Raw genomic sequence first — 24,628 nt, 5'->3', positions numbered from 1 at the left:
CAGGAAATAAGACTAAGAATTGACAAATGGAATTGCATAAAATTTTAAAGTTTCTTCATGTCAAAAAATAACCAGTTATGAGACTGAAGAGATAACCCACAGAATCAGTGAAAGTCTTCCCCAGCTATTCAAGAGATAAGGGTTAATATACAGAATACACAAAGAGCTCAAAAAACGAAACAGCCAAAAACAAATAATCCAATGAGTGCTAAAAGGACAGTGCACATTCTGTTCAGCTGTCTGTTGACATTTCTCACTGAAAGAAATTCAAGTGGATAATGTATACGTAAAGAAATGTTCAACATCCTTATCTATGAGGGCAAATAAAATCAACAACCACTAAGATTCCATCTCACTATCTCACTCCAATCAGATTGGCAATCATCAAGAAAACAAACAAATGCAGATGAGAATGTGGGGGAAAGGAACCCTCATACACTGTTGAAAAGAATGTAAACATAGCAACTGCTATGGAAACCAGTAGAGAGTTTTCTCAAAATGTAAAATTAGACTTACCTTATGACACCACCATACCACTTTTGGACATTATCTCCAGAAGTGTAAATTAGTGTACAAGAAAGATACCTGAGTACCCATGCTAATTGCAGCTCTGTTCATGATTGCTAAACTGTAGAATAGGCTGAAGCTTCCAACAACGAATATGTGAATAAGGAAAATATGGTATATATTGATACCATGAAATAGTATTATTCAGCCAGAAAGAAAAATGAAATTATGTCAGCAGGAAATGTGTAGAACTGGAGATCATCATGTTGAGTTAGATAAGCCAAGCTCAAAATACAAATATCAGGGCTGGTGGAGTCACTCAAGTGGTACAGGGCATGCCTAGCAAACATGTGGCCCTGAGTTCAAACCCCATTACTGACAAAAAAAATTATCTATTCTTTGCCAACTTTTGAAGCCTAGAACTAAAATGATGATTCATGATGGTGATTGTGATGGTGATGACAATGATGGTATTGGGACATGAATGTGAATGGGGGATGGTCTGAGGGACATCAATGGGAAAGGTAGGGGAAAGGAAAAGATACAAGGATACTGAAGGGTAAATAGGGGTATATACCTTACTGAGGGGTGAACACAGCACAGTGAAACCAACCTGGCAGATAATGCAGGGGGTGAATTGATCAAAGTACAAGGTACACATATGTGGAATTACCACAATGAAACCCCCTCATATTATTAATGAGTACTAACTCAAAAATACAACAAAATTATTAAAATAATAAGATAAAGTACAAAGTGCCATGGGCAAAGTTCAAGTGTGGTAGAGTGCCTGCCAAGGATTTGAACTTGAGTTCAAATCCAAGTGCCACCAAAAAAAACTTCTTTAAAAGAAAAGACAGGTACAGAGCCATCATATAACATGTTCCTAGTAGGTATATGGTCCTTTTTTGACAAAACAATGTCTAGCATATAATAAAATAGAATATAAAAGAAGGGGGAGAAATTTCATATTTCCAAAATCTCCCTCCCCTCATAAAGATCTCAAAATACAATCTTCCTTGTAGCCCAGTGACAAAAACATGAACTATCATAAAATCACGGGAAGATAGCACCCTCCATCCAAGATTCTGGGGTCCTGCAGGATAAAATATTCCTGGAAGTGTGTGTCCTGCATGAACCAATGAGGAATCCCAATTGGGACAATATCACTGTATGGATCACAGCATCTGTATAAGGCTTTTTTACCCAATCTTCTAGACCTGGAAGATGGTGTTGACCAATCACTCTGTCAATCTTTGCCTGGACTTTCTCTGAGATGGTGAGGATGTGGGAGAAGGCATGTCAGTGAATACCCATCACAGCAGGCTCAACAAAGTCACCCAAAAAGTTACCTGCCCCCTGAGTAATAGTACACATCTGTAATCCCAGCACTCCAGAGGCACAAGCAGGAAGCTTGTGAGTTTGAGGCCAGCCTGCACTACACAATGAGACTCTGTCTCCAAAAGATAAACAAAAAGTAACCCTCAGGCTAAAGGAAGTCTTCATAACACTTTAGTAATGTATGGGTTTATTGCTCTTTCTCAATGAAACATTAGGAAGGAGGTTCAATGCATTCTTTATTTTTAAAAAGTTTTATCTTATTTTTCCACTCCAATTATGAGAGAAGTATATTTCAGTGAAGATGGGCAGGTCAAAATATATTTAACATTTAAAGCAACCCCCTGAGGAGACAAGCAAGATGGCAGTTTATTGACATCCCTAAACTCCAACAGCGACTAACTACCTTGAAGAACAAAGATCAGGGGACCCCAAAAGGCATCCATGGGGTCCCATAACCAGTGAGAAAAAAAGCCCTCTCTGAATCCACAAATAGAGAAGCAATTAACAACTGGAAGAATGGCAAGAACAACTCACAGCTCAATACTCCTGATCCTCCACACCTGAAGTCTCCACACAGCCCAGGCTCCATTACTCATTACTCTGGTGTTAAGTCCTACTTCCCAGCATACACAGGAACTCAGAGCTCTACACTCCCCTTGCTACACAACCTGCTACTATTCACCCTGAAATGCCAGGGAAACCTGTTCCCCTGCATAATCAGAATCCAGGGCTCCAGCTGCTCCATGGTCAACAGAAGGTGCAAGCCAGAAGGCTTGGGTCCCCCATGCTGGACAAAGTTGATTTACTGTGCTCCCCAAAGCCCACACCAGCAAGCAGGCCCCAGCACTCCCTCTGCTCACAGGCTTGATTCCCCCTACCTGCAGCACCACTGTACTGTGCTCCTGGAAGCCAGCACCTATCAAGCATTCCCCAGAACACCTGCTGCCTACAGGCTTTGTTCTGCTGTGACTGCAGCAGCTGCTGCGGATTCTGGAAGCCCATGTCCAAACACAAGTAGACCCCAAGACCTCTACTGCCTGGCACCAGACAATTCAAGCCTGCCAGCTTTGCTACCACATGGGTACCCTCAACTTACTACTCAGTGCCAAGAGCCCAAAACCACACACACAAGTGAGCCACAGGTTCCATACTTTACTATTCTGCTGGTACCAGGAGGCTTCCCTCCCTCCCACAGACTATGGAGGCTCAGCAGCACACCACCAAGCCCTCCAACAGGAGAGCCCCACTGCCCTGAAAAACAGCAGGAAACCAGCTCCTCCATGAGTGGTAATATACCATTTTGTGGGTGTCAGGAGTCCTGCTTCCCTAAGGTACACAAAGACCCAGTACTTCCCACTGTGCCTGACAGCAGGAGAGCCCCTGCTTGCCCATTAAAGAGCAAAAACACCAGATTCTTCATGACAGGAAGAAAGCTGTAACCTGCTATTCTTCAGGCAGCACCAGAAGGACTGCTTCACAAGGTACACAGAAGCCCAGCACTTCACACTCTGCCTCCCTGCTGGAGAGTCCCATCTCTCCTGTCCAAGAGCTGGAATCCCAGCCCCTTCACTGAGTGACAATCCACTATTCTGCAAGTGCTCAGAGACTTGCCACCCACAGTGCAAGAGACCCAGCACTCCCCACTGTAGTGCAAGAGAGTCCCCACTCCCCCATCAAAAAGCAGGAACTCCAGCACCCACACTGAGGGGAGGAAAGAGGTAATCTGCACCACAATAGGAACCTTGCAAAAGGTAATATTTCCAACATACCCCTCTCTTAAGAAAACTGCTGGAGATCCAGGAGTAAAAAACTGAAAACCCCAACTATAGTTACACAAGGGATTAAAACCCTAACCAAAAACAACTCCAGATGCATAAATCTCAATGCAGAATAAAATAGCAAGACAATTGCTCTCCTTCAAAAGCCAATTCCACCCCTAAGATCTAAACACCTGCATAGAGGAAGAGATAACAAATAATGAATTCCAAAAAAATTAGTAAAAATTATTAACGACCTCAAAGAAGAACACAAAAGCTAGTATTTGACCCCAATGATGATGAAAATAAGTAATTAAATGAGCTCAAAGAGAATACAAACAAACAAAGCAAGAAATTAAGAAGACTATCCAGGATATGAAAGTGGAAATCAATAAAGATATAGAAACCCTGAAAAATAATCAATCTAAAATAAACAACTCAATATGCCAAGTAAAAATCTAAATTGAAAACTTGGCAAACAGAGTGGAGCAAGTTGAAAACAGAGTATGAGAATCAGAAGACAAAGTAGATGAATTAGACTAAACAGTAAACGATCATGAAAGAATTTTAAGAAAATACGAGTGGAACATACAAGATACCTGTGACACCATAAAAAAGACCAAACCTAAAAATCATGGGTGTAGAAAAAGGAGAGGAGTTATTAACAAAAGGCACTGATAACCTATTCAAGAGAATTATAGGTGAAAACTTCCCTCACCTAGAGAATGGCAGAGAGGCACCCAGGTCCAGGAAGTCTACAGAACACCAAACCATCAGGCCTGAAAATGAAACACTCTCAGACACATCATAATCAAAACACTCAGCACATAGAACAAAGAAAGAATACTGAAAGCTCCAAAAGAGAAAAGGCAAATCTCATTTAAAGACAAATCCATTAGAATAACAGTAGATGTCTCAACTCAAACTTTAAACACAAGAAGGTCATGGAAACACATAATTCAGGCCCTGAAAGAAAGCAACTGTCAACCTAGACTAGTCTATCCAGCAAAACTGTACTTCCTAACTACAGGAGAAACTAAAAACTTCCACAACAAGAAAAAACTAAAGGAATTTGCAACTACAAAACCAGCATTACAGAAGATACTTAAAGGACTTTTACATATAAAAGAAGAAACTAGAATGAGACAGAAAGACTCAAGAAAGAATAAACTCTTTTGAGCAAGCAGACCAGTAAACAAGAAATAGGTCAAACTAAACAACAGATGAATTGAAATAACTGGACACAACAGGTACTTCTCAATATTAACACTAAATGTAAACACTGAATGTAACACTCAATGTCCTAATCTAAAGACATAGAAAAGCAAAGTGGGTTAAAAAACAAGACCCAACCATATTTTGCTTACAAGAGACTCATCTAACTGAAAAAAAAAAAAAAAAAAACCCTGGCTCAGAGTCAAAGGGTGGGAGAAAAAGGTTTTCCAAGCAAATGGACCCCATAAACATATAGGAGTAGCTATATACATATCTGAAAAGTAGACTTCAGACTAAAATCAGTCAGAAGAGACAATGAAGATCACTTCATATTAATTAAAGGAACAATTCATCAAGAGATAATATCAATCCTTAACATATATGAACCAAACACAGGGGCACCCAACTACATTAAAAAACTCTAATGGTTCTAAGAGCACAGATAACCATAACAAAGTGAGAGTAGGAAACATGAATGCCCCACTGTCACCAATAGATAGGTTATCCAGTCAAAAGATCAAAAAAGAATCTTCAGAGCTACTCCACACATTAGACCAAATAGACATGGTTGATATCTACAGAGTATTTCACCCAACAACGCAGCAATACACATTTTTTTCTGTAGTTCATGGAACTTTCTCCAAAATAGATCACATTTTAGGAAACAAAGCTAGTCTCAACAATTTTAAGAAAATTGAAATAACTCCTTGCATCATACCAGATCATAATGGAATAAAACTAGACCTCAACAACAGAGCCATAACACAGCAGCAAGAAATAAAAGGGATTCAAATAGGGAAGAAAGAAATCAAACTACCCCTATTTGCAGATGACATGATCCTATACCTAACAGAGGCTAAAATTTCTCCCAAAAACTATTAGAAGTCATAAACACTTTCAGTAATGTAGCAGGATACAAAATTAACATACAGAAATCAGTAACCGTCCTATAAACCAACAACAAACAGACCAAAAAAGAAATCCCATTTACAATAGCCTAAAAAACAATAAAGTACCTTGAAATAAAATTTTTTTCTTTTAACTTCTTTTCTTTGTCTATTTTTTTTCTTTACTCATTCACTCAGATGTGCATACATTGTTTGGGCCATTTCTCCCACTGCCCCCTGCCCTATCTCTCTCCCCCCACCCACCCCTCGCTTCCAGGCACAACCCGTTCTGCTCTCTTTTCAAATTTTGTTGAACAGAAGACATAAGCAATAATAAGAAAGACATAGCATTTTTGCTAGTTTGAGATAAGTAGTTATACAGAGAGATTCCTAGCATTGCATCCATGCACATGTGTATTACAACCCAAATTGATTTATCTCTACCAGACCTCTTCACTACTTCCTGGTCACCTTCCCATAGTGACCTCTGTCACTTTAAGGTTACTATATTAGCTCTTCTACAGTGGGCACATCAAACACTTTCAAGTTTTGGGTTTCCTACATTTCTCTATTCCTCCTTTATGTGTCGTCGCCTTAGCATGTGACGCAAGTCAAATAATATTACTGCATTTGTTTTAGGTCTAAAGTGCACATATGAGGGAGAACATATGATTTTTGGCTTTCTGAGCCTGGCTAACTTCGCTGAGGATGATGTTCTCCAGTTCCATCCATTTACTTGCAACTGATAATATTACATTCTTCTTCAAGGCTGAGTAAAATTCCATTGTGTATAAATACTACATTTTCTTAATCCATTCATCAGTGGTGGGGCATCTTGGCCACCATCTTGGCTATTGTGATTAGGGCTGCAATAAACATGGATGTGCAGATGCCAATAGAGTAACCTGAGTTGCATTCCTTTGGGTATATCCATAGGAGCGGGATTGCTGGATCATATGGCAGATCTGTGTTTAGTTGTTTAAGAAGCCTCCATATTGTTTTCCAATGGTTATACTAGCGTGCATTCCCACAAGTAGTGTATGAGGGTTCTTTTTTCCCCACTTCCTCACCAACATTTGTTGATGGTGGTGTTTTTGATGATGGCTATTCTAACAGTAGTGAGGTGGAATCTTAGTGTGGTTTTGATTTGCATTTCTTTATGGCCAGAGACGGTGAACATCTTTTCATGTGTTTTTTAGTCATTTGGATTTCTTCTTTTGAGAAATTTCTGTTTACTTCAATTGCCCATTTCTTTATTGGTTCATTGATTTGGGGGGAATTTAGTTTTTTGAGCTCCCTTTACACTCTGGTTATCAGTCTTTTGTCTGATATATAGCTGGAAAATATTTTCTCCCACTCTGGGTGGTCTCTTCAGTTTAGAGACCATTTCTTTTGTTGTGCAGAAGCTTTTTAATTTCAGGTAGTCCCATTTTTCCATTCTTTCTCTTAGTTGCTGAGCTGCTGGGGTTCTAATGAGGAAGTCCTTGCCTATACCTATTGCTTCCAGAGTCTTCCCTGCTCTTTCCTGTATTAACTTCAGAGTTTTGGGTCTGATATTAAGGTCTTTGATCCATTTTGAGTTGATACTGGTACAAGGTGATAAACATGGATCTAGTTTCAGTTTTTTGCAGGCAGATAATCATTTATCCCAGCAACATTTGTTGAAGAGGCTGTCTTTTCTCCATTGTATATTTTTGGAGCCTTTGTCAAAAATAAGGTGGGCACAGCTGTGTGAATTCATATCTGGGCCCTCTATTCTGTCCCTATGGTCTTCATATCTGTTTTTGTTCCAGTACCATGCTGTTTTTATTGCTATTGGCTTTGTGATATAGATTGAAGTCGGGTATCGTGATACCTCCAGCATTGCTCTTTTTGTTGAGTATTGCCTTGGCTATTCACAGTCTCTTGTGTTTCCAAGTGAATTTTAGGGTAGATTTTTCAATCTCTGTGATGAATGTCATTGGGATTTTGATGGGAATTCCATTCAACATGTAGATTGATTTTGGTAGTGTAGCCATTTTTACAATGTTGATTCTACCAATCCATGAGCATGGAAGATCTTTCCACCTTCTGTGGTCTTCCTCAATCTCTTTCTTCAGAGGTTTGTAGTTCTCCTTGTACAGGTCATTCACATTCTTTGTTAAGTTTACTCCAAGGCATTTAATTTTTTGAGGCTATTGTAAATGGAATTGTTTCTATATATTCTTTCTCAATTTTTTCATTGTTAGTGTATAGAAAAGCTAATGATTTTTCTAAGTTGATTTTGTATCATGCAACATTGTTGAAGCTGTTTATGGTGTCTAGGAGTTTTTGAGTAGAGCTTTTTTGGGTCTTTGAGGTATAGGATCATGTCATCTGAAAATAGGGATATTTTGACACTTTCTTTACCTAATTGTATTCTCTTTATTTCTTCTTCTTGCTTAATTGCTCTAGGTAGGAATTCCAGTGCTATGTTGAATAGGAGTGCGGATAGTGGGCACCCTTGCCTCAATCCTGATTTTAGGGGAAATGGTTTCAGTTTTTCTCCATTAAGTATGATGTTGGCTATAGGTTTGTCATATATAGCTTTTATAATGTTGAGGTACATCCTTCTATTCCTAATTTTCTTAGAGCTTTTATCATGAAAAGATGTTGAATCTTATCAAAGGCTTTTTCTGCATTTATTGAGATGATCAAGTGTTTTTTAGCCTGGCTTCTGTTAATATTCTGTATCACATTTAAAGATTTGTGTATGTTGAACCATCCCTGCATCCCTGGGATGAAGCTGACTTGATCATGGTAAATGATCTTTCTGATGTGTTGTTGGATTTGGTTTGCCATTGTTTTATTGAACATTTTTGCATCAATCTTCATTAAGGAGATTGACCCATAGTTCTCCTTTTTGGATGTGCCTTTGTCTGCTTTTGAGATGAGTGTAACACTGGCTTCATAGAATGAGTTAGGCACTATTCCTTCCCTTTCTATTTCATGGAAAAGTTTAAGGAGAGTTGATATTAGCTCTTCCTTAAAGTCTGATAGAATTCAGCAGAGACTCCATCAAGTTCAGGACTTCTTTGGGTGGGGGGAGAATCTTTATTGCTTCTTCAATTTTATTTTTTATTATTCATCTATTTAGGTTGTTAATATCCTCTTGGTTCAATTTTGGATGGTCATAAGTATCTAGAAATTTGTGCATTTCTTCAAGATTTTCAAATTTATTGGAATATAGATTCTCAAAGTAGACTCTGATGATACCCTAGATTTCCGAAGTGTTTGTTGTTATCTCCCCTTTTACATTTCTGATTTTACTGATTTGGGGTTTTTCTCTCCTCATTTTAGTCAGGCTTGCCAGGGGTCTGTCAATCTTGTTTATTTTTTTCAAAGAAACAGCTTTTTATTTCATTGACTTTTTTATGGTTTGGGGGGTCTTTATTTCATTAATTTTGGCCCTTATTTTTATTATTTCTCTCCTTGTGCTTGTTTGGTGTTTTGCTTGCTCTTGTTTTTCTAGGCATTTGAGATGTAGCATTAGGTCATTGATCTGATATCTTTCTGCCCTTTTAATATATGTATGCATGTCTATATACTTTCCTCTTATCATCTCCTTTGCTGTGTCCCATAGGTTCTAGCAGGTCATGTTTACATTTTCATTAACTTCAGGAAACTTTTAACTTCCTCTTTTATTTCATCAATGACCCACTGATCATTGAGCAATGTGTTGTTCAGCTTCCAATTGTCTGTGAATTTTCTGTTGTTGGTTTTGTTGTTGAGTTCTAGTTTTAATGCATTGTGATCAGACAGAATGCACAGGATTATTTCTATTTTCTTATATTTGCTGAGGATTGCTTTGTGCCCTAAGATATCATCAGTTCTGGAGAAAGTTCCATGAGCTGCTGAGAAGAATGTATATTGTGCAGATATTGGATGAAATATTCTGTACACATCAGCTAGGTCCATTTGATCTATGGTGTGATTCAGTTCTAGAATTTCTTTATTGTTTTTTTACTTGGATGACCTATCTGTTGGTTATAGGGGGTATTAAAGGCTCCTACTACCCCTGTGTTGGAGTTTATATGTGCTTTTATGTCCTTCAGATCATGTTTGATGTAATTGTGTGCACTGACATTGGGTCATATAGGTTGATAATTGTTATTTCCTTTTGGTGTATTTCTCCTTTTATTGTATGGAGTGTCTTTCTTTATCTCATTTGATTAATGTAAGTTTGAAGTCTACTATTTCTGAGATAAGTATTGCTACTCCTGCCTGTTCTGAGGGGCAATGGGCTTGGTAAATCTTCTTCCAACTTTTCAACCTAAGCCAGTGTTTGTTTCTGTCAATAAGATGAGTCTCCTGTAAACAACAGATTGTTGGATCTTGCTTTTTAATCCAGTTTGCCATATGGTGTCTTTTGATGGGGGAGTTGAGTCCGTTTGACATTCAGTGTTAATATTGATAGGTATGTGGTGATTCCTGTCATTTGTTGCTTTTGTTGTTTAAGGGTTTGATTTTGTGCAGCTGAATCAATGTTACTCTCTGATTCCTTTTTTTCTTCTCCTGTTGTTTGATACTGCCTGTCCCCTTGTGATTTTGTTTGCTTTCATTTTCTGTGTGCAGAATTCCTTGGAGAATCCTTTGTAGTGGTGGTTTGGTGGTCATATATTGTTTTAGTTTCTGCTTATCGTGGAAGACTTTTATGCTCCATCTATTTTGAATGATAGTTTTTCTGGTTAGAGTATCCTAGGGTTGAAGTTAATTTCATTGAGTTCCCAGAATACTTCACTCCATGCCCTTCTGGCTTTTAAGGTTTCTGCTGAGAAATCTGCTGTGATTTTGATGGGTTTACCTTTGTATGTTAATTTGTTTTTTCTCTCTTACAGGCTTCAACATTCTTTCTCTATTCTCTGTGCTAGTTGTTTTAATGATAATATGTCATGGGGAAGTTCTATTTTGGTCAAGTCTGTTTGGTGTCCTGGAGGCTTCCTGTACCTGAATGGTCATAATTTTCTCTAGTTTGAAATTTTTTCTGTTATTATTTTATTGAATATATTATGAATCCCTTTTGGTTGGACCTCTTTTTTTTCAATGCCCATGATTCTCAGGTTTGGTCTTTTGATACAGTGAGTTCTTGCATATTTCTTTCACAGGTCTTGAGTTGTTTGACTAACAGCTCTTCAGTTTTTCCTTTAATTTCCTTTTATCTTCAAGTTCTGAGATTCTGTTTTCTACTTGTTCTAGTTTGCTGGAGTGGCCTTCCATTATGTTTTGTGTTTCTGTTTCACTCTTTTTTCTGAGATTTTCCATACCATGGGTCACTTCCTCTTTACTATTGTCTATTTTCATCTTTATTTCACTTATTTCTCTATTTATAGTGTTCTCTGTTTCACTTTGGTGTTTATTTAGGACTCCTATGAGTTCATTTATTTGTTTCTGTGTCTTCTCGTATTCTTTATTTTTGGTGTCTTGAAATTTCTTCAGTGCCTCTTTTATGCTTTGGTTAACCACATCTAATATCATCTCCTTAAAATTCTCAGTGATTACTTGCAGGATTTTTCTTTGAGAATGTTCTTGTGGGCATCATTGGGTTCCTTAGTGTCATTTCTTTGTTTTGTTGGAATCTGAAACTGGATATCTGTTTTCTTCATTTCCCTCTGGATCCTATATTAAATTGTTTTTTGGGGGAGAATGGTTTCCATCCCTTTTTCTTTTTCCCATCACTCCACTTGGTTCTGTGCAACTATGTTCTTGATAGGCTAGTTGGTGGTTTCAGTCACCTGTTTTCTTTCCCTTGATTTAATCTTTGTTTTGTGGCTGTCTTGGGTTTTTAGCTAAGGTGGTGTGCTATTTCTGTCCATAGTCTGGGTATTAACAAATTCACAGGCTTAATATCCAACCAGTAGTTTATGTGTTATATGGAAGACCTCTTGGTGGTAATATCTGTAAGCAGTGGGAGTTGCAGGGGTTAAAGTTTGTACTGCTAGCTATAGAAATTTGGGGGGTTGGATAAGGTTGCACTAAAGGTGGACATGGGAAGCGGGGTGAGTGAGTGGGGAAAGCAGTGTGAGGGCTGCTGTTTTTGTGGTCCTTGTGTGTGTTTGGGTATATTTCTGTTGTAGAAGAGGATGCTTGTGTTAGGGACTGCAGGGGATTGGGGTTGTGTAAAGTTGGTATAGTAGGTTGGTTACTAGGCTGGTGGAGTGGCTCAAGAGGTAAGAGTGCCTACCTAGCAAGCACAAGGCCCTGAGTTCAAACCCCAGTGCCACCAAAAACAAAAAAAGAGAGAGAGATGTTTTGCCTACCTAGAAGGTTGGTTACTGGGTGATGAGTGTGAAGGAAGGAGGGGTAGACTGGTGACAGGTTGGAGAAGAATGACAGAGGAAGGTGAGGGCTGGGGAAAGAGAGTGGGTGAGAAGGGGCAGAATGAGTTGTTGGAGAGAGGAGCAATGGGTTTTAGCACAGAAGAAGGATGGAGAGTGAAGGGGGTGAGAGTAGGGATGAAAGGATGATGAGGTAAAATTTATAGTGTAGAAAGAGGGAAAAAAGATAATAAGAGTAAAAGTAAAAATAGAAAACCCACAATAACACAACTAACAAAAAAGAAAAAGAAAGAAAGAAATCAACAGGGAGAGATGAACAAACAAACAAACATCTCCAGGTTCAGGAACAATAGAATTTCAGTCTTAGTTTAAGTTCTTGGGTTACCCCTCTAACATGCAGTCCTGTTGTTAGCATTTAAGCAGGAGCTCTGTCATAGTCTCGCCAGGTGACTGGCTTGGAAGTGGTGTTTTTTTCTTCTGTCTTTTAGCTGCAGCTGCTTTGTCAGCTCCTCCCCAGTAAGGTGTGGCAGTTTAAGTTTGCATGCTGTCCTCATGTTCAGAAGATCATCTCTGTAGTCCACTAGTTGTCCTGCTTTGGAGGTGGCTTTTCACTGTGCTTATTTACTGGGGGCTTGTTTCTTTGCCTCACCCCCTTTCTCTATGGCAAGGTCAGTGTGTTAGGATAGTTTGCTGTTTGTTTTTCAATTTTTTGGAGAAGTTTGACTTTGGGTGCTGCTCACTGACTCAGGAGATGATCATTGTGATCTGCTACCTGCCCTGCTTCAAGAAGTCACTTATCACCTGCCTGCTGTCAGCCTTCCTGCCTTTCCAGTGTTTGTTTACTGATAGTTTGTGGGGATATTATTTCCCTGCCCCTCCCCCCTTCTCTGGTGAACTTTCAGTGATCCTGCCCCTTCCACTGTGTGCTAGGATACAGTTCACTATTTATTGTTCAGGGGGGTTTTTTGGCGGGGGAGGTCAGTCTGCCCAGGGCCTGTGCTGGTTTATCTCAGGGATACCTGGGGGGTTTCTGCATGACACTTAGCACTCACCTGTTTGGTGTGCCAAATGTCTTGCAGGCAGGTTTGGAGCCAGTGGTGGCGGCAGTGGCAGCCCACTTGTTTTCTCAGTGTAACATGGTGTGGAGAAGCTTTCTGCGGGCTAGGGGTTCAGTGTATAGAGGTTTTGATTCTCATTGGTGCTTTATTTCTGCCAAGTGTGGCTCCAGCACCTCAGAAAGGTTTTGGAGTCATGGAGCTCACGCTGTCTGGTTCCACACCCTTGTTGCCATCTTGGATCTCTACCTTGGAAAAAATTTAATGAAAGAAACCAAAGACCTTTGTAATGAAAACTACAAACCATTGAAGAGAGAAATCAAAGAAGATATTAGAAGATAGAAAGACCTTCCATGCTCATGGATTGCTAGAATCATTCTGAAAATGTCCTTACTACCAAAAGCAATCTACATTTTCAATGCAATCCCTATCAAAATTCCAATGATATTCTGCAAAAAAAAAAAAATTTAATCAATCATTAAATACATATGGAAACACAAAAGATAGCCAAAGCAATTCTGAGCAAAGAGTCCAATTGCATCACAATACTGACTTAAAACAATACTATGGAGACATAACAATAAAAACAGCCTGGTATTGGCACAAAAACAGACAGGAAGACCAATGGATCAGAATAGAAGACCCAAAAATAAAACCACACATCTGCAACCAACAGATCTTTGACAAAGGAGCCCAAAACACACAATGGAGAAAAGACAGCCTCTTCAACAAATGCTGCTGGGAAAACTGGATACCCACATGGAGAAGACTGAAACTAGATCCTGGTATTTCACCCCATATCAAAATCAACTCAAGTGGATCAAATACCTTAACATAAGGCTTAAAACTTTGAAACCACTCTAGGAAGCAGTAGAAAATACACTAGAACAAATCGATATAGGGAACAACTTCCTAAACAGAATTCAAAAGCCTCAGCATCTAAGAGAAACAATGTACAAATGGAACTGCATCAAACTAAAGATCTCCTGCACAACAAAGGAAAGTTACCAGACTCAAGAGACAGACTACAGAATGGGAGAAAATCTTTTCCAGCTACTCATCTGATAAGGGACTAATATCCAGAATCTACAAGAAACTCCAAAAACTCAGTCACCAAAGAATCAGCACCCCTACGAAGAAATGAGCACATGATTAAATGTGAAATTCTCAAACAAAAGAGTACAAATGGCCAGTAAATACATGAAGAACTGTTCAACTTCCCTGGTTATAAAAGAGATGCAAATTAAAACAATACTTAGATTTCATCTCACCCCAGTTAGAATGGCCATATTCAAGGGTAATCACAACAATCAATGCTGGTGAGGATGTAGCAAAACAAGAACACTTATACACTGTTGGTGGGAATGCCAATTAGTACAACCACTATAGAAAGCAACATGGAGATTCCTCAAAAAACTAATAATACAACTGCCATGAGACCCTGTGATACCACTCCTGGTTATCTACCAAAAGGCATGTAAGACAGAATACAATAGAGACACCTGTACAATGATGTTCATCTCAGCACTATTCACAATAGCCAAGCTTTAAAAACAAACCAGGTGTCCTACAACTAATGAATGGATGAAGAAATTGTGGTATATATACACAATGGAGTATTACTCAGCCATAAGGAATAATGATATGTGGTGTGAAGGTAAATGGATGCATGGAGGACATCATGTCAAGTAAAGTAGGTCAGAATCAGAAACACAAAAGCCACATGTTTTTTCTCATACATGGAAGATAGACCCAAGGGCAAACATATACACAAAAACAAGCATGATCAAATACAAACTCAGATGGAGAACACATTTGTAACAGTGGAACTACTCTATGGAACTCAGGGAAAGAGGGAAAGAAAAAGAGAATAATAGAGCATCAGTAATATCACATAACATTAGATGTGAAGATAGAGGATATAAAGATGTGTACTGAAAGCTATTGAAAAATGGGGGTGGAGGTAAAGGCTTAAGGGAGAATAACGGAAGATGAACAGACCAAAATAAAGTATACACACAGTGGGCATACACTGAGACACCACTTTGAACATCAACTTAAATATTAAAAATGAAAACCAGGACTGTAAAATAGATATGGCATGGGGGTGGGGGGTACTAGTGGGAGGAGAGTGGGTGAAGGAAGGAGATTAAGGTCTTGGTATATGTTAGACAGACTTCATATACCTACATGAAACAGACTAAGAAACCTCTTGAAATTGATTTTTGTTGGGTGGGAAGTGGGTTGAGGTGGAGAGACAATGGGGGAAAAGTAAATAATGTATAATATAAACCTAATCAGAATTGTCACTATGAATATCCCTCACCTGTATAATGAGTATAACCTGTAAAAACAATAAAAATAAAGCAAGCACCTTTTTGGTGGCACCAGGGTTTGAATTCAGGACCTCAAAACTTGCTAGGCAAACTCTCTACCACTTGAGCCACTCCCCCATCCTTTATTTGCTTTCATTATACTTCAAGTAGTTGCTCATGGTTTTGCCCAAGGCTGATTTCAGACCATGATCCTACCACTTATGGCCTCCTATGTCACTGGGACACAGGTCACTCCACCGTGTCCACCTTATTGGTTGACATTGGCACTCACTAACATTTTGCCAAGGCTGTCCTGGAACTGTGATCCTCCCCATTTCCCCCTCCCAAGTAGCTGAGATTTAAAGGCTTAAACAACTACTCCAGGCCTCCCTCCTATCATTTTTTGGTTGAGAGGCTGTGGATGGAATTGGTGTCCTATTCTTTTTTGCGACTGGAGAATGCTTTGAATTTGCGAAATATGTCAAGAGTGCAAAAGTACCTCCTAATCAACATTTTAGAGAAATATTTTCAAACTCTAAAGTGCCTAGTCAATGTCAAAGAGTTTTGTCAATGGGTAAGATTTATAACCAATTATAAATCTATGTGGATGTGGAGTTTTTCTTTTTCTTGATAGATCAGGACAAAAGTTCTGTTTTCAACTTCCAGTATGGGCTCTGAGATATGCACCACCCATGCTAAGCCACGCTCACCTAAGACATCAGATTGCTTAAGGAGGATCAAGAGTATTTGCTGAGGATGGTGCTGGAGGTCTCAGTGCCAGCAAAGAACATCAAGAGCACTGTGAGGATGAAATTTTTATGGTGAAACTCTCAGGAACGAAGTTCTCCTGTGGATGAAGTTGCACAAGCCTTAAAGGCTCTCCTTCCTTTTAAGATTTCCAAGCTATGGGTCTACTTGTCCATGCACACACACCCCCAACCCATGTTACTTTCTACCACTTGTTCCTCTTCCTTATTTCCTCCTTCTTCTACTCAAAATCAACAGAGTAGCAATAGAGTGGGCTCTGCAGACACACTTTCTGGCTTCTAAGGCAGTCCCTACAGTTTCCTACCTGTATACCTTTGGGCAAGGAACGTAACTACTTTATGCCTTACTTAATCATCTGGGATTCTCCAATGTTATGAATATAAGTATTAAATAAACATAAGTGGTTAATTTTTATTGTTGTTCTTAGCTAATCTGTCCTCAGGTGACTTTGCTTTCCTGGCTGGTTCTTCCACTTGATTATTCAGGGAAGATAATGGAAATATTTCACAACTACAAAGGCATTTGCCAGACAAGTCACAATAGATTTGAGCTGGGACCAATGAGAGCAGAAGTGGGCCTCTGACCAATCACAATCAGAGGAAGGGGCTGGGCATCATGACTCTGCCTGTAATCCATGAGAGTCCTTACATAGGAGAATTGTGGTCTGAGGTTGGCTCTGAGCAAAAAAACATGAGACCCTAAATAAGCAAAAAAGGGGGTCATGACTCAAGTGGTACAGCACATGCCTAACAAGTGAAGGCTATGAGGAAGGAGAGGAAGCAGGAGAAGGGTCTCAGGCCTGTTAACTCTCTAGTTGCCATCCAGCAGCTGACAATACTGGGTGAACTGAGACAGGATCAGGGCAGGGGACAGAGGTGGGGGCAATGGCCTCTCTTACCAATCTGTAAAGATGTATTCATACTTAACACACATATCTGCACCCTAACACACTATCTCAATGTCAACATGGTGTCCTGCAAGCTCATTCTCACCTACTCCCAATTCAGCCTGGTCCTTGCCTTGTCCATGCAGACCAAGAAGGAATCAATGAACTCCTATGGAGCACTGTGGTCCAGTGTTTACCAGTGCATCTTAGTGGACTCAAGGATAAAATCTTCCCATTCTTGAATGTTCCTGTACAAGCGAGTGTGAGGGCCAGGAAAGTGCTGCAGGATGCTCAAGAGAAGTTTAGACACTTAGGGAGAGGCAGGAAAGACCCCACAACCTGTCCTACCCTCTCTGGGATGGTCCTGGAGGCACAGGGCTGCTTCTGGGGATTTTGAGCTTGTGCACTGCACAAAACAGCAATATATCAAGGGTACCTTGTAAACTTGGAGAATATACCTCCCAGGTGAGAATGTCACACACACACACACACACACACACACACAGGGCTACATGCACAGCCACAGTCACCCTTCCATTGGAGAAGCTTCATTCCTAATCACCTCTTTTTTGGATATCGTATTCCTCACTTAGCATCTTATGTGGAGAGTGCAGGGGGTAAAGTTGTAGGGTTGGTGACATGTGTACCTCAGAGTGTAAGGACATGTATGTGAGAGAGAGTGGTTAAAGGCATATGTGCAATGTGCCTGAAACCAGGACACGGAGAGCTCACAGGGCTCTACAATAGTGAGCAGTGTGAACAGAATTTTTCCTGAAGAAGGAACATCAGTTTCTATTTCCTTTGCAAAGTCACCAGTCCCTTCCCAGATTCACCTACCCCAGTTCCTGAGCCACTGTGGAATCTTTGAGCTCACCTGGCTGTAGAAACTGCTAAAGATAGTAAAGGAATCCTTCAATATACTTAGCAGCCATAGGAATTTGGAGTCCTGGTAAGTAAAGCACTCACTAAAGATAATGCAGCAGATACCGGCTGTGATGGTGTGAAAAGAGGAGGGTTGGGCCAGAAAAGCCTCTTGAGGACAAGAAGCCCATTGTGGAGATCTGGATGTTCCCTGCCTTGTCCTTCTGGATGACTCTCATCCAGCCAGTACTCTCTTTGCTGTGCAGATGGTTTATCTGTCCCTTGGCCTGCCCATCTCTCACTGGGCCTTTGAGTCTAAGCTGATCCATCTGCACATCTCCCTCACTGTGTTTCCTGTTCTTTTGGTTTCTTCTGTCTTGGTCTGACTTTTTTTGTATCTCTTTCTCTAGTCATCTCTCCAACTCTTTTTATGAGACTGTCCCTTCTCTCTCCATGCCCCTATCTGTCTTTTGTCCCACTTGTATCACACCTGACTCTATCTTTTTACTGCTAAGTCTTTCTGGGAGCTTTCATTTCTACATCTTTGTGTGCTCAACTTTTCCCTGTCTTGCTTTCTATATACCTCCACTCTCTCTCTGCTCTACATGTACCTCATTCCTTTTTTCAGTCTCCATCTCCTTCTCTCCCTGAGCTTAGTTCTGCATCTCTCTGACTCTGCCTCTTCATTTCTATCAGTAATGCTCTTCCTCTCTATATTCTCATCTGGCTAAACCCCTGGCCAGAACCCAGAGCTCACCCTGGGATTTCTGCAGCTGTTCCACCAAACAGTGAGCCTCCTTCTTGATTCATTTCTCCATGCTCTGCTTTCCCATCCCCAAATCCTTCCACATGGTCAGACAGAACTATCAGAAGACTTTCCAAGGCTTTCCATTGGTGAAGGTCACACCTGATTGGAGCAGCGTGGAGGGAAGGCTGGGGGGACTCTAGTGATCATCCCTTCTTCCCCCAACTGTGCCCCACCCAAGGCCCACTTACCTATTCCCTGGAAGTTGGGATCAGTGATGCTGATGAGACCTTGCCCAAAGAAAGGCTCAGCATTATCCACCAGGGCCTCCTGCATCATCTTGTATCCACATGGGATACAAGATGGGCTTGGACCCCAGATAGACTGTGAATATGTCCCCATATTTCTCTCACAGTTGTGGAAGGAGGGTAAAGATCTCATCATCTGACCCAAGACAAATCCTTCACCCCCCCACCTGGATTACATGCCCAAATGTGGCCTGAGCCCCACATGTAGAGATGAACCAGAGTTTGAACCCTGTGGAGTCATCCAAGCTTCATCAGTAAACCATTCTCCAAGTGTCCATACATCTCGACTTGTCCAAGAACCCTTCTTGGCTTTGATTATATGAAGTGCAGACTCCCCACACAATTTCTAAGACCTCTCCTTCCCCAACCCCAGTACCATGGCTCAAAGCCACATGTCTATCAGGAATTCTCCATGAAGTCTACCTTCCCTCCATTCATTCTCATAGGAATTCCAGAAGCTTCTCTAAGTGGCCAAAACCTGACTGGAAGGAGAGAATTCCCAAGCTGGTCTAGAAAGTCTGAACCATGGTGGACCCATCACTGCCTTGCTGCCTGTGAGCTCTACTTCCTTTTCTTCAACTTCCTGTCTCCTCTCCTTTTCCCCTCTCCAACTCACCAACTCAAAGGACTTGAGAAAGCCTTTGGGGTCTATTTGCAAAATGTTCCTAAGGAAAGGCAGAGGTTGGGGTCCAGGATGGATGTGGCCCTTGGATTTGGAGTGGCCTCAGACCCAGAGTAGAAAGAAGCCAATGAGGATGGTGAACAGGAAGAAGCCAGATAGCAACATAGTCCTTTCTCTGCCTGTTCTTCTGTCTCTCTTAAAGGCAGGCTGCTGTTTGTTGCTTTATTTCTGTGAAGGAGGGTGTACCAGAAATCTACCTTGGCAGAGTTCCTACCAACACTTTACATACCATAGCGAGACCAATATGGCTGACAGTGCAGAGACCAGAATCTTAGCACCTCATTGTTGAGTCCAGCTTCCTGCTGATCCCTGACTGGCTGAAGATAATTTCATAAGCAATTATCATAAATGAGCAAGTATTCCTTCAATTAGGCCAAACAATGGGATGTATGGAGCCATTGTGAGATTGGCTCTCAGCCAGCTTTGTCAGAGATGACATTACAGCATAAGATTAAGGTATGTTGACAGGGAGAATTGGGGCCATCCTGTGTCCTTTTGGAATAGAAATTTATTTTGAGCATCAGATGAAAGTGAGATATGGAGATGCAGAAGGCAAGATGGTCGGATGGAAGAAGTCAATCTCCATTTTGGGTTGATTGAAGAGGTGGCTTATGTAGACATTCATTTGTTTATTGGTTTATTCCTCAGCATATATTTTGAACACCTGTCATAGTTCACACAATTATTCAGGCACTGACAGCACAGCAGTGAGCAATATAACAGTTTTAACTTTCACAGAACTGTCATTGAGATAAGGGAGAAGTTCTCATCAAAAGTCCTTCTGGCCAGGTAACGGTGGCCCACACCTATTATCCGGGGAGGCTGAGCTCAGGAACATCAAGGTTCAAAGTCAGCCCAGGCAAATAATTCATGAGACTCCATTTCCAAAATAACCAGAGAAAAATGGACTGGAGGTGTGGCTCAAGTGGTAGAGTGCCTTTTTGCAAGTGCAAAGCCCTAAGTTCAAACCCCACTACCACTAAAGGACAAAAGAGTTCTTCTGAAAAGATTCCTAAGGAACTGATAAGCAATAGGTTGAATGCAATGTGGCACGTATCAACTGCTGACCCAGGGAAGTCAGGCTTTGATGTTTACTTGATTCTCAGAACATTTAAGTCCAGGTAAGGGGATTCACACCTGTAATTCTAGTTTCTTCAGAGGAAGAGACTGGAAAGATTGAGATTCAAGGTCAGCTTGGGCAAAAAAGTGAGAGATACCACATCTCAATCCACAAAAAGCTGGGTGTGGTGTCACACACCTGTCATCCCAGCTACATGAGAAGTGTAAATAGGAGATGGAAGACTAAACCTCCCTGGAAATAAATGCAAGACCCTATCTGAAAAATAACTAAGGCAAAAAAGGACTGGGGGCATTGTTCAATTGGTGTAGCACTTGGAAGGCCCTGAGTTCAAAACTCAGTACTGCCAAAAAAAAATAATAAAAGGGGAATCGGGTAATCCAAGTATCCAAGGTGCTAGTATAGAATCACACAGATTAGAGGCTTTGACTGAGGACCCCTTGGCATAGAGAAAAGAAGCAGGGAGGGGTGCTAAGAATGTGAGTGAGACAGTGTGCAACCACAGTCTGTGACATAAAGGAATCTCGAAAGAACTGTGTGAAATAAAAGACATCAGACACAAAAGATCATATACTGTAAGACCCCATTTATATGACAAATCCAGAAGAGGCAGGTCTATAGACACCACATTGGTGCTTTCATGGCCTGGGAGGGAGTGGAATAGGAATGGGGATTACCTACTTCATAGGTACAGGGTTTCTTTTGAGGGGTGACAAAAGTATAAAAACATTATGAAAGAACTGAATGACTGACTTGTACACTTTGAAAAGGTCAATTTCATGTTGTGGGAATCTAGCCTTAATTTAAATGCATTGATCGATGTCATTAGGGAAGTGTTTGGGTTCTAAAGTCAGAATGTGACAGTGCTCCTCCACTCACTAGCAGTGTGACTTCAGGCAACTGGTGTCAATGTCTGGCCTCCACTACTCATCTATAAAAGGGGAAGGATCAGTGTACCCACTACATGGGGCTACTGAGGGGAGGAGTCACGAGAAATCATACCATAGCCCTTTAGCATATGTCACAGAGCACAAGGAGCTGATAAATGGGAACTGTGGTTGTTCTAAACAAGACAGAAGACACTCAGCATAAGCTGGGACGCACAACTGCAGATGGGCCTTGAGTCAACTTTCCTCTTTCAGTCCCCAGTTTCTATATAAACACCAAGAAAAGGGAATCATTGTCCCTGAGATTTCTTCTAGCTTCTGCAGTTCTATTAACAGGAGAAGAAACACATCTTAGAGCTTTCAAGAACTGTAGCATGATGAGACTCTAAAAAGGACACTGCCATGGTAAGCAACCGAGGAAGAGAAGGATACTGTTTTACAGTATGTCTTGCTGAGGTGAAGGGAGTCAGAACCCATTCCCTACTGAGGTGGAGACACTTATTGACTGTGAAATCCTTTGGCCCTCTTCTCTTGCCCCATTCAGAGGGGTAAGAAGCAGATCTGGTAAGTGGGAGGTACTCTGCCCAAACCATTCTCTCGGGGTGTGAGATCGATGTCCTTAGGGGCCACGGGGCTGGCCAAGGAGAAATTCTGGAGGATGGTGGTGAAGAAAAGGAACAACTCATTGCGGGCAATGCCTTCACCAAGACAAATGCGCTTCCCTGTGGGAACAAAGGATCAGCCATGTGGGCACTGGGACAGCACAATGTCTGCCCAGTCTCATTCTTTAGACACCTGTGTCCATTTGCAATAGATGTTCATGGACTTGGCCTTTAACCTGCAATCCAAGGTACTGTTTTAGGGAGTTCCCAAATCCTCTGAAACTGGGTGCAAAACTTTAGATGGCTGACCCATATTCATTCTTCTAAGACAGGGTTTGTAACTTTTGTTATATTTCCCAAGGATTCAGTAGCCCCCATAGGAGATCAGGACCCACTTGTGGATGGATGGAGGGTGTGTACGTAAGTATGCACACATTCCTTACTTAATGTTCTTAATACTCTTCATTCTCATGTGAAGAATATGACATCCATCCATGGGGCTGTTGTGACGGTAAAGTTTATATTTGTAGAAACTCTTAAATTAACCTTATATACACCAGGCATAGTGGTGCACACCTGTAATCTCAGCACTTGTGAGGCTGAGGCAGGAAGACTGAAAGTTTGAGGCTAGCCTGGGTTGCATAGCAAGAACCTTTCTTAAAAAAATCTTACACATGTAGATTGTTTGTTTCTGGGAGTGTGTGGAGGTGGTATTTCTGGCATTGCATATGTGATGCTCTTTGGATTGTCTTCTGGCCATTGCTTGAGATCTGTGAGCTTCAAGAATTCCCTCCTCCCCTGCATACCCCCACCCCAGGCATGATGGTGAAAGCCTACTCAGAAGGTGGATGTAGGAGAATAAATGTCCACTGTGTCCCCAGTCAATGTACAACACCCTATATAAAACATAAACTAAAAAAAGCAAAAGAATGGGGCATGGCTCAAATGACAGTACACTTGCTTAGCAAGCATGAGACCCTGAGTTCAATCCCCAGCATAGCATCAAAAAATCTCTCCCCAAAAAATGTTCTTAAAATTATGAATAAAACTGAAGCACTTGTAGAGGGGGGTCTATGACTCCCACCAGATTCTCAGCGCTATAAAGAAAACATTTACGTTCATAAACCATGGACTTGGAGCAGAACGAGAACAAAGGGAGGCTGAAAGTTTTGGTACTTCTTAATCTGCCAATTGGCAACCTGAGAAGGCCAGCTCCAGATGGGTTCCAGGCATCCCTGCATTTTTCAGGTTTTTGGAAAACTGTACCTCCATGGGGAAGAGTAAACATCCTTTTGGCATCTACAGTAGTCAGGAGACAGGAGATCAGTAGGGTTTTTCTGAAACTGCTTCTGTGACCCAGATTTTCCCAGGACAGCCTGATGCCCGCTGTTTCTCTCTCAACACACCCTTCCCATCCTGGGATGTCTGCTTAGATGTCCTTTGATAGTTTCTTGGCACTAACAGACTTTTGGTTCAGTCTGTCTCTTGGCCCTGGGGAATCTGCTTCTGCCTTTGTCTATACCTGTCAAACACTGTTTTTTTTGTCTATTTTTCTTTTCATCTTCGTTTCTACTAAAGATACCTTTTCATTAGTCCTCCTTTCTCTTCCTCCTTCTCCTCTTTCTCCTCCTCTCTTCTTACTCTTCCTCTTACTTATTCTTATTCCTTTCTCACTGCTTCTATTGCTTCAAGTTCATTGTCTGTCTACTATAAACATCTCTTTCTGTCATGATCTCCCTGTCTCAATCTCCCTGTGTCTCTCTTTATCTACCTACTGCATTCTTATCATCTCTGTATTGCTAATTTGTCTGTTTCTGTTCTTATTTCTCTATATCTCTACCTCTATGTAAACTTGGGATAGGACGACTCAATGGAGAAATTGACCACATCCCACTGCCTACCGGTTTCCTACTCTCAAAGAAGAGGAAATGAGGGAGGAGGATATTGCATGGGACAGAGGAAGGGGCAGGGTCAGACCCCTGAGTCACTGAAGTCACAGGGTGAAACTCAAGCATAAGGACTTGTTTTGGGGGCCTTCTTTCTTCCCAAAGGAAATCTGAACATTGGGCTTTTACATGGATAAAGCCCATTTCATTTAACATTGAAGTTTGTATTTAAATTTGACCTAAAGATGCCTCTGTACATAGCAACTGTAAGCTCATATGTAAACAAATGAAAACTAATTTGAGATTATATTCTTCTAACAATTAACCAAGTCTCAGCAATCATTAACAGTCAGTGTTAGCCAATCCAAGGCTATAGACTATTCAGACACATCCAAATAAGGCAAAAGGGGACCTGTAACTAATTGCACAGTTTCTGTGTGTCCATTTCCTTCTGTCTATAAACCTGCCTGCCCACTTCCCTGGTGATGGTCTCTGAATCTTTACTGTTCAGGATATTGTCCAATTCAGGAATGTTTGCTCAAAAAAATCTATAAA

General features: G+C 40.9%; 1 protein-coding gene across 5 annotated transcripts in view; it reads right to left on the bottom strand.

Annotated features, from left to right (window-relative positions):
* LOC109680168 (cytochrome P450 2B4-like) overlaps positions 1-24,628 on the bottom strand; it is a 44,150-nt gene that overhangs the window by 5,297 nt on the left and 14,225 nt on the right. For 2 of the 5 annotated variants that reach the window (XM_074057017.1, XM_074057016.1), the window contains exon 9: positions 21,265-22,307. The exons of 1 other annotated variant lie outside the window; for it this stretch is intronic. In XM_074057017.1, coding sequence (XP_073913118.1) covers positions 22,126-22,307 — 182 coding nt within the window. In that variant the 3' untranslated portion in view covers positions 21,265-22,125. Of the gene's footprint in view, positions 1-20,141; positions 20,285-21,264; positions 22,308-24,628 lie in introns of those variants that run through there. 2 more of the 5 variants (XM_074057020.1, XM_074057019.1) reach the window with 2 other exon arrangements.

Source organism: Castor canadensis, chromosome 16 (assembly GCF_047511655.1).
Source record: "Castor canadensis chromosome 16, mCasCan1.hap1v2, whole genome shotgun sequence".
Taxonomy (NCBI): Eukaryota; Metazoa; Chordata; class Mammalia; order Rodentia; family Castoridae; genus Castor; species Castor canadensis.
This window is presented reverse-complemented; position numbering and strand designations above follow the sequence as displayed.